We start from the raw sequence: 10,708 nt of genomic DNA on the forward strand, positions 1-10,708 counted from the left end.
GTCATTCCCGTTCAGACTGGCTAGTACCAGAAAATTTAATGACATCATGTAAAATTGCAATACAATTTAACTCTCTTTAATAGGAATCATAATCAGTTCCATCTTACTCAGCCAAAAATGAACTAAATAGACCATTAGGTGACTTGGGCAGCTCCAAGTCATAATGGTAAATTCATAGAGTTTTGCTATGAAAATTGGTATATAATGCATGCTATCATAGTAATAATTTGCTCAAACTGCATTCTTAGGGAATCAATTCTTTCTGTTTAAAAACATACATTTGGGTTTTTTTTTTGCATTTTGGAATTAATAATGCTAACAACCTAAAATGAGTACGTAACTGTTATACAGTATTTTGAATAACATACACACATACCTAAGCATTGTAAAATAAGCACTTGTAGTAACATAACACAGGTTTCTCCACCATCCAAAAGTAAAGTATTCCTATGAAACCTTGCAGTAAAGAGGAGCAATTACCATTAATTTGTATGGAAAATTTTTTGAGCATTCCCAGAGCCCCCCAAAACTTTGCTCAGGCTTTGCTGCTATCTTAGGACGCGTCTTGCTAACAAATGCACAAAATAAATAAAGATAAAGCACAGCTGCCCCCAGACACAGTTCAAAGCCATGGCAGCTTGATGCTGAGTGTGGTTCCAGGGAAAGGGCCCCTCTTGCTGCTCAGAATGCGCGCTGACAGACTCACTGTAAAAGAAACACTAAACGCTATTTTCATTTTCCATCTTTTCTCATAAAGCAAAAATCTTCTTCTTTTGGTTAGGGAAAACAGATACTAATGTAGGTATTTCATAAAAGGGAAATGTCATAATGGAAACTTCTGAAGGGGAGGGGATACCTGTATAGGTATCATTTCCTATGAATGAATCTATCACTAACTCATGTTTTTGGGGTTATTCTAATTTATCCAAGTAATGTTAAATCTTATGCCCGCAAATAATGTCAAATAACAACATTTAAATTTTGCCTGCCCTAAGACATATGTGACAAGTCTCATCCATCAATGTAAAACTTCTAACTACCGGATTGGCTTATATGCATAAGTTCTCTGGAAGACAGAAACTTAAAAGTTTCAGTCATATACTTCTTAATAAATAAAAAATCCTGCCAGTATGAAAATACTCAATTTTTTAATGAAGAAAATACATTCCTTCAAGAATTTCACACCATCATGCTCGTGATTTTAATTACAATTTGTGGAATCCAAAAATCCCCCCCAGCACAAATCTGATTATCACTAGCATTGCTAAAAAAAATTGATTAATTATCCCTCATCATGTAAAAAAGTGTCCCACACAATGGCACGTTCATTCCTTCAGCCAACTTCTCATTAAGGTCCCAGAACTCCATTAAGAACTATAGCAGATTACTTTGCAATTCTCCAAATCCTACATATTCTCCCAGGCTCAGGCTCAGTGATCTGCAATGCTGATCGTGTGCCCTCCCCCACCTAGTGAACTCCAAATCACCCTTCAGAACCCAATTCAAACATCCCCTCCTTGAAAACAACTCATTAACTCCCTCAAACAAGGTTGCTCTACTCTATCTACATGAGTAGATAACTCATGTTATCTACAGCATGCACCACAAAAAGCGAACTTCAAGAATTATTCAGTCGCACCTATAACAGTGCATGGCAGTGTACTGAATCGTACAAGGAAATCTTATTAGAGCATGAAAATCATTACTAATTTCTAAAGAAAATCTACTATGAACAACTTTGCAAAACTAAAAACTCCTTAAAGCATTTGATTATTCTCTACTAATACAAAAAGTTTAAAAGTTACTCTCCTTTATAATTTTCCAATAATACAAGCAGACTCCCAATTCCACCTCATCATGGCCTCTTAGTAAAAAATAATCCCTCCTCCTTACAGCTTTCTATAGAAGTTATGATAAATTACTGGATCCACCCCAGTATTTTCAACAGTTGAATGACAAGAACTGTCTAAATCATCTCTTTTTCCCTTTAGAGTTTACCCCTATTTATGCTGCACTAAGTAACTGTCGATGAAATTTCTTGTTATCACGTGCAAAACTTGACCCCATCTCAGAGCCCTCAGTTCTCTCTGTCTGGGAAACAAACCATTCACCCAGATTTTTGCATGACTTTCTCTTTTTTTCAGTTTCTGCTCAAATGCTACCTCCAAAGAAAGGCCTTCCCTCACACCCTACTTAAAATGGTTTCCTTTTTTCATCCCTAATCAATTGCTATACCCTTATCCCTCTTTATTCTCTTCATCACAATTACCATCTGGAATTATTTATTTTCTGTCTCCCTCTCCAAGACGTAAGCTACATGAAGGCAGACTTGTCTTGTTCACCATTATATATACTCAGCCCTACAGCAATGTCTAGAAAAGAATAAACACTCAAATTATTAAAAAATTTATGTGAAAGTACTTATAATGTGAACATTCAATCACTTGAGCCTGAAATTTAAACAAACAATTTCTACCCAAATGTTACTCAAAAACAAGTAAATTCTATGAATTCTGCATCTGCAAAGAGACGAAAAAGTCTTGACTTTCTAAAACCACAGAATTTTAGGGTGGAAGTGACCTCAGAGATCAAGTCCAGTGGTTTTCAAACTATGCTCTGAAACACCTAAAGAGCAGGCAGAGGTCAGATTCCCTGAAGCACTGGACTGCAACTGCTTTATACATATACATCTATTTTAGGATGTGTGATACACACACACACACATACAGAATACAAAAGTACATTTTACATCAAATTTAAACACCTCAGATACCGCTCTCTGCTGCCAGGTTAAATAGTTCTGCCATGGATCTCCAAGTCTGGCTTGACAGGTACACAAATACATCTGTAATTTCTGGTAAGTGGGCAGAGATTAGAAAGGTTATAGCTTTATTCTTTTTCTAATCTAAGGCCAGACATGCTCACTCAAATTATAAAAACTACACCCCTAAAGCACTATTTTGTGCACTAGTAAATCAAGGCAAAGCTCAAGGCATATTTGCTCAGCACATGCTGTCCTTCCAAAATAACTGTGCAATAAGTTTACAGAATGTAAAATCAATGTGCTATAATATTACTACCTATTCTTATTATAACACAATAGTATTTAAAGTTCTGGCATTTCTTGATAAATATGTTTACAATATTTAAAAATGTGAACTGTCATATTTTGCCAAAGTCAAGCTTGAAAGAAAAAATTTCCTGCTACCTCTCTTTCAAAAGTCTATGTTTATTATCCTGAATCTGCAAGATGACCAATTAAAAACAAAAACCTTCCACTTATACCTACTTAATCTGATAAATCAGGATAGAGTAGCATTAGCGTAGCATTAAACTGAGAAATATATTAGATGCTGAGTCCAGTCTAAGAATAAAATGGTCTTTATAATTCCCAATCACTAATTTTATTTATTTTTCTTTTTTAAAGATTTATTTATATGCCAGAGAGAGGGTGAACGTGCATACATGCACGCACAGACGAGCACAAGCAAGGGGGAGCGGCAGGGAGAGGGAGAAGCATGCTCCCGATGCAGGACTTGATCCCAGGACCTGAGCTGAAGGCAGACGCTTAACCAACTGAGCCACCCAGGTGTCCCACCAATTACTAACTTTAATAATAATCAAAGCAGCTTGTTTTATGTTAAAGTTAAAATATAAACTTATTTAAAAAGTAACCATTAAAATGACAACCATGTAAAGATGAGATAATGGGGGCACCTGGCTGGCTCAACTGAAAGAGCACAAAACTCTTGATCTCAGGGTTTTGAGTTTGAGCCCCATGTTGGGTGTCAAGATTATTTTAAATAAATAAATAAACACACTTAAAATTGAAATAATGCATATGAAAATGCTTTGCAACCTGTAAACCGTTTTTTTAAATATTAAGTAGTAAAATTAAGCCAAAAGGAATCAGGTCTCTTGAATGACATTAATTATTGAATACTGTTATGATACCACTCTCTAAAAACTCTTACAACAACAGAAAACTAAATACAAAATTTGTATGAAGGATAAGCATAATTTACAATGTAAAAAAGAACACACAAACACATTCCTGCCAAATATGACACAAAACCAAATGTTCCTCTCCCAAACACATTGCATTACATAACCAATCATTACATTTTGTCAAGATGCTGATACAAAATGGAATTATGTTTCAACATCCAAACATATAAATGGTAAAATGGCATATCAATATGTTTAAAAATTCGATATGTTTAAACATATCGTTATGTTTAAAAAAAAGGCAAGTCTACATTGTTACCTAAATTGCCAGGACACATAATTTTCACTTCTTATTTTATCATTCCTTGGCTAAGTAAAAAATTACCAAGTGTGGCTCTCATCTACTTTCACAGACAGAAAGACATTTCAATTCAGTAAAAGCAGAGAAAGGATTCGTGTCCTGAGTTTTGGATCAAACTATCTTTTTAAAAAAAATACCCTCTTTCTATATCTCCAGTTTTCAATCATTAAAAAGTCTCTGGCAAATACATAAGCAAATGAAATATAAGAAAAGATTTCTAAAAACTTAAGTGAAATGTTAGCATCTTCACTAAATGCAATTCAGGGAGTGTCATTTACTCTGATTTCTACCTCTCAAAAAATGGACACAAAACTGGTGTACAATCTCTAATTCAAACCCTTAAAGGCCAGATGTTTCTCAGAACTGGAATTTTTCAGGTTTTAAAAAGATAAAATAGTGTAGGGCGCCTGGGTGGCTCAGTTGTTAAGCGTCTGCCTTCAGCTCAGGTCATGATTCTGGGTCCTGGGATGGAGCCCCATATCGGGCTCCCTGCTCAGCAGGGAGTCGGCTTCTCCCTCTCCCACTCCCCCTGCTTGTGTTCCTGCTTTCTCTCTCTGTCAAATAAAATCTTAAAAAAAAAAAAATAGTGTATATATCATTTATAACCTAGTGACTCCCAGAGTGGCCTAGGCAGCACCAATAATCAAATACATTAATATTTCTGCAGCAGAATGTTGGAAAATTAGATAGACCAATAAAGACTATGGTTAGGTTTACCAATTTCAGTTGGAATTAGCAACTATACTTGCAAAAAAAAAAGTTTCAGGGCTTTTTAGGTTTTAAACTACCAATAAAGATATATTAGGTCATCTTACCTAATTTTCATAAGAAGGATGGTATTTGAACTGGAGAACTCCTAGGCACTCAACCATTAGCAAAAAGGTGAAGAAGAAAAAAAAAATCTAACTTCAAAAGCCCAAATCTAATAGGAGCTCGTGATTAAGCAACGGCAAATATATATTACTGTGTAAATAAAAATACAAATCTTCCTCTACTTATGATGGGTTATATCCTGATAAATCCGCTGTAAATTGAAAGTATCATTATCTTGAAAATGCATTTAATATTCCTAACCTACTGAACATCGCAGCTTAGTCTAGCCTAAGTTATACGTGCTCAGAACACTTACATTAGGCTACAGTTGGACAAAATGGCACAAAGCCAATAACAAAGTATTGAAAATCTCATGTAATTTATTGAATATTATACTGAAAGTGAAAAACAGAATGGTTATATAGGGACAGAACAGTTTTAGAGGTGTATTGGTTGTTTACCCTTGTGACAGCATGGCTGACTGGGAGCTGTGAGTGGCTGCTTCTGCCCAGTATCATGAGAGTATTGTACAGCATATTGCTAGCCCAGGGAGGGAAAAAAATCAAAATTTCAAGTACAGTTTCTACTGAAGGAGTATCACTTTTGAACCATCATAATGTCAAAAAATCATAAAATTAACCATAAGTCTGGGACTGCCTGCACCAAGTATCTCCTTCAATGACAACCAGTGACCTTAGCCAAACAAAATACAGCAAGAAATACAGACTTAAACACTCTGCCAGAGGCACTTTATTACTAATATCCTTCCCTTTCCTATACTTACTCTACATATTTCTCTAAGAAGCTGGTTATCTAGCTTTCCTTAGGTAATTAATTAGATGCAAAACCGTAGAAAAAATTCAAGGGAACAAAAGAATACAAGGGGGACCTTCTTCCCATCCCCTTTTCCAGTCTGTTGTTGCAGGTCTAGGGACTGGGAAACAGCACTCTGAAAGCATGGAGTCAAAAAGACAAATCTGGCACCAGTCCAGTTTACCGCATATTTATTGATAACCTACTGAGTACTATGCACTATAGAAGGTACTAGAAATGTAAACATAAAAAAACAAAGTCCTACCTTTTAGGTAGGAAGATATTTACAGTTCACTGGAGGTTATGGTAGATAGGGATGGACAGTAAATTACAATGCAGTGTGTTAGAAGTTTGAAAACTAAAAGCAGTACAACAGAAGGATTTGGGGACTCAGGAAAGGTTTCATTTAAAAAGTGACACCAGAGCAGAGTTCTGAAGAATAAGAAGTTTGTCAAACAACAGAGAAGTGGTAGTAAAAGTACTCCTACAAAAACACATGCATGAAAGCAAAAAAAAAAAAAAAAAGGAAAACTTTCAGGGTAGCAAATATGTCCAAAATATCTAGCTATATCTAAACAGACTTAGACCCCAAATAAGCATATAGAAAATATTATAGTGTATCCAAAAAAGGGAAATTTTTTTCTCCTATATAACTTATTTTATATTTCCATATTATATAAGCTATGAGATGTTACCAAAAAACAAACACTATAAACCATTTTATTATTTCATAATGGAGCATACCTCCAAGTGATATGCCAAGAACAAGCTGTCAGAAAAACATAATAGGGAATTCTTTTTCCAGGTCATCCCTAAAGTACAGACAAAGTAAATAAATGAACAAGCCATATCAGCATGGCCTGTCATAGAGAGGAGTTTTAAGAATTTAAAATAAAAGATGCCAAACAGAAAAACTAAAGCAACAAGAAAAAATATACATAGTATTTAAATTGAAGATGGAAAGGTTCAATGAACAAAACCAAGGTAAAGGTTCTAATTTTAAAATCTGAAAACTCAGGGTGCCTGGGTGGCTCAGTTGGTTAAGCGACTGCCGTGGGCTCAAGTCATGATCTGGAGTCCCAGGGTGGATTCCCACATCAGGCTCCCTGCTCAGCCGGGAGTCCGCTTCTCCCTCTGACCCTGGCCCCTCTGGTGCTCTTCTCAAATAAATAAATAAAATCTTTAAAAATAAATAAAAAATAAAACCTGAAAACTCTAATGTCCATTCTTTCTTTTGAAAGACAGACTTTTTGTAACAGACACCAATTTTATAGCTCTTTCAAAATATCTAGTGAAAGTCACAACGTTAAGTATCACAGGTAGAAATTATCCTTAGTAAGGCAGAATGATCACCTGTATCCTTAACCTGAATGATTCCTATCACAACACTAGATCCCTTGATATCAATATTGTATGTAATTATATTCAAAAATTACAGTGCAACTCAAATTAACTCTGTAAAACTGCCCTACCTGGTACCCTGGTTTCTTTTGCTTCTTTGTATTACAAAATCCACCAGAGGTCTAGGTAACAAACAAAATCTTATTTAGTAGTATCTTTTCCTAAGACTGTATCACTATTTGCATAAACTGTCCTCACTGCCTATTCAAGAGTAAGCACATGGAAAGTTTGCTTTTAAATATGTAATAATAGAACAAATTTTATAGTTAAAAATTTCAACATAATTTAAAAATACTATTTATCACTGCTTTTAAGGAGCAAAAAACAAACTTATTTTTACTAGTCTATTAATGTCTACCCATTATTTCATATAGATGTGAAGCATGCCTCTCTACTTTTCTAGAGTATCAGAAAATCTTATGAAGCAAAATTTGTCACTGAACAGGGCAAAATTATAACTTCCCATGGGTTGTGAAAAATTCTCTAAGAGTCTTCTAAGATACAATTACCTTCAATAACATTATCTACCAGAGATAAGAACCAAAACAACTAGGTTAGAGGCACTTCTAATGAAATCTACTCATAAATCTGAAGTAATTATTTTCTTATGAACAAAGAGAAATTTCAGGTTATAACTAAGTTAAAGTATCTCTGAAAAACCAAAATAAATTAAACATCCAAATTATTAAGTAAAAATATAGGTAATTATTTCTCTTGAGGAGGAATACCATTCTGAGTTTTATTTTATCTTCAATATCAAGTACCTCTCAAACAAAGGGGATATAAATACACTCTTACATTTTGCCCTAATTTTTCCGCCACATAAATTTACTTTAAAACGGAAGTATTACAGAAACTGAGAATTTTTTACAGGCTGTATCTGTTGCTTGGTTAAGCATACAGGCAATTCTCATTCCCCAAGAGTAACAGATTAGGTTACAGATATCTCTATACAGTATACTTAGAATAAAAGGGTTCTGCTTACGATAATTTATTTTTATTGATGCAACATTAATCAGGATGCAAAAAGTATGAAAGTTTCTCAAATCCTGTCTAAATTACGAAGTATGCACAGAAGTCACTGCAATTCAATGACCTTAGGAAAAAAATGAGAAAAGTACCTTTTTAAAATTAAATGAGACTCTTACAAAGTCAAGAAAGTGGAACAGTTTTGTCTTTTATTACATATATAGTTATTTTGCCTTTAGATTTATTATCACAAACTAAAGAGGAGTTCAACATACAAAGCCTACTAAAGATCCTGGTCCATTAAGCAGTATTTCAATGAAAATATCTGAATGAAGACATCTAATCATTTCAATGTAGACATTTTAACCATTTCAGTCCACTGTGATTCTGAATCAACCCTTTACTGGGATGAAGTTATCTTCCAAAATTGCCAAAGATATGTGTTCAGTGACGTTTAAGAAATAACTGCTGTCAAATATACTTATTCCCAAACAGTTCAACTTAAACCCAGTATGTAAATAGATATTTTGAAATTTCTCCCCAACACCCCATACTTATTTCCACTTATGTTATTTCAAAAGGCAAATCAAGTTACACTTAACGATTCTAGAGGTCTAGAAATTCCTAATACCAAGCATGACAGGAAATGTGTTCAACTTTGAACTCGAATAAATTCAAGTACAGCCTCCCTCGTGAACAGATTTTAACTCAGTACTTTCTACCATTTCTCCAAGAACGTAAAAGTTGGTATCAATGTACTTAATTATTAGAATAGGTCCAGAAGATTAAGAAAGGAGTTAAGTAAGTAAGATTCTTTGACCAAAAGTTCTATGAAAATGAAACAATGTGTTGCATTCGGTCTCCTGGATGTTTGGAAAGTGAAGGCCTCTACTAGGATTCAAAGGAAATTGATGTTTAGGTTCCTTCAGAGGGTGGTAACCGTACGTAAGACTTTTGTGGTGGTTAATACCACATCCAAAGGGGCTGAAATAAACGCAAATTCTAAAACCTTGGAAGTGCTTTTATAAAAGAAAACTAGAATCCTCATTCGCTGAGGACTAACAGTTAACAAGAGTGAGAGGCTTTCTCTCCTAGATGGACAACAGCCTCAACTAAAAACTAGGAGGGCCTCCTTCAACCCCACTCATTTCTTCCGTAAAACTTTTAAGTCAGACCCAAGACAGACCCAAGACAGCACAAGGTGGAGAGGCCCCGGCGGAAGTAGAAACCTAGGACTAGCAACTTCACAAACAGAAGCGTCTCGGGTTCCTCCGCCGCCCCAGGACTATCCCGTCTCAGTCTCTATCACTCCACGCAAGCTTCACCCTCCGGGTGCGGTGGCAGAAAAAGCATTACAGTTCCACTCCTCATTCCACCAACCATACCCTCTGGTATCCTAGGGCCTGGGGGCTCCTGAGGCCCGTTAGCCAGTCCCGTGTCCCCCCCACCCCATCTATTACACATACACATACACACACACACACACACACACACACACAGGTTGCAGGTGATGTGGGTGTACTGAGAAAATGTGAACAGCCAGAGACCGCGGCAGCTGCTGGGAACGCGGCAGCCCTGTCTAAAGCGGACCCGGGCTCCTCGGCCACCGCTGCTGCCGCCTTCCCTTCCTCCCCAGGAAGCAGCGCGGCGGCGGCGGCTCCTCCGCGCTGGCGGGAGCCCGGCGGAGCAGAGTCTAGAGGAAGCCTCAGCTCCCGCCGAAGGGACCAGGCCTAGGATCCAGGGCTGCCGCTGCAGCCACCCAAGTACAGCGACGCTTTACGTCCCGTCCACCACCCTCCCCATACACACCCCCTCCCTCCTCCACCGCCGCCACCCCCCCTCCCCGCCCGCTCCGCTCTCCCTCTCTCGATTGGAGACGAGACAAAAGCAACGGGAAGCGGCGGGCCAGGACGCTGCCCGCGGACCCCGGGCGCGGCCGGACCGGCCCCGAGGCATTCCCCAGCCTTGAGGGGGCGCCGAATCCGCCGCCCCCGCCGCGCGCCCCGCTGCCAGACTTCCGAAAATTTGCCAAAAACTCACCGCATGAATTTTCTTGTCCCGCGGATCCAAGATGGCGACGTATCCACCGCGGAGGCTGCTGGGAGCAAGACCTTTACTCTCTGACCCCCGCCGTGACCCCCGTCGTTCCGACTTCACTCAAGGCGGCGGCGGAAGGTGGGAGCGGCGATTGCGGACCGGACAGGGTTGGGGGTGGGTAGACCGCTTCCCGCGCGTTCAAGAAGAGATGGGGAGAGGCGCTTCACTCCCTCACCTTTTTCGCCGCGGCTTCCAGCATGTCTCCCACCAACTCACCGGGAGGCGCGTAGCCTCTTCGTAGCCGTTATAACGAGCAGGGCCTCTGCGGCCGCTACAGTTCTCCTGGGGACGGGTTGCTCTGCACTG

The 10,708-nt window shown here is 38.1% G+C and overlaps 1 protein-coding gene across 3 annotated transcripts in view; it reads right to left on the reverse strand.

The window, feature by feature from the left end:
* The window catches only part of CNOT2 (CCR4-NOT transcription complex subunit 2), a 117,220-nt gene extending 106,743 nt beyond the window's left edge, over positions 1 to 10,477 (reverse strand). For 2 of the 3 annotated variants that reach the window (XM_027592325.2, XM_027592319.2), the window contains exon 1: positions 10,346 to 10,471. In XM_027592325.2, coding sequence (XP_027448126.1) covers positions 10,346 to 10,350 — 5 coding nt within the window. In that variant the 5' untranslated portion in view covers positions 10,351 to 10,471. Of the gene's footprint in view, positions 1 to 10,345 lie in introns of all 3 variants that reach the window. The other variant, XM_027592320.2, reaches the window with a different exon arrangement.
* Between the last annotated feature and the right edge of the window lie 231 nt (positions 10,478 to 10,708).

The sequence above is a fragment of the Zalophus californianus genome, chromosome 9 (assembly GCF_009762305.2).
Source record: "Zalophus californianus isolate mZalCal1 chromosome 9, mZalCal1.pri.v2, whole genome shotgun sequence".
Lineage (NCBI taxonomy): Eukaryota > Metazoa > Chordata > Mammalia > Carnivora > Otariidae > Zalophus > Zalophus californianus.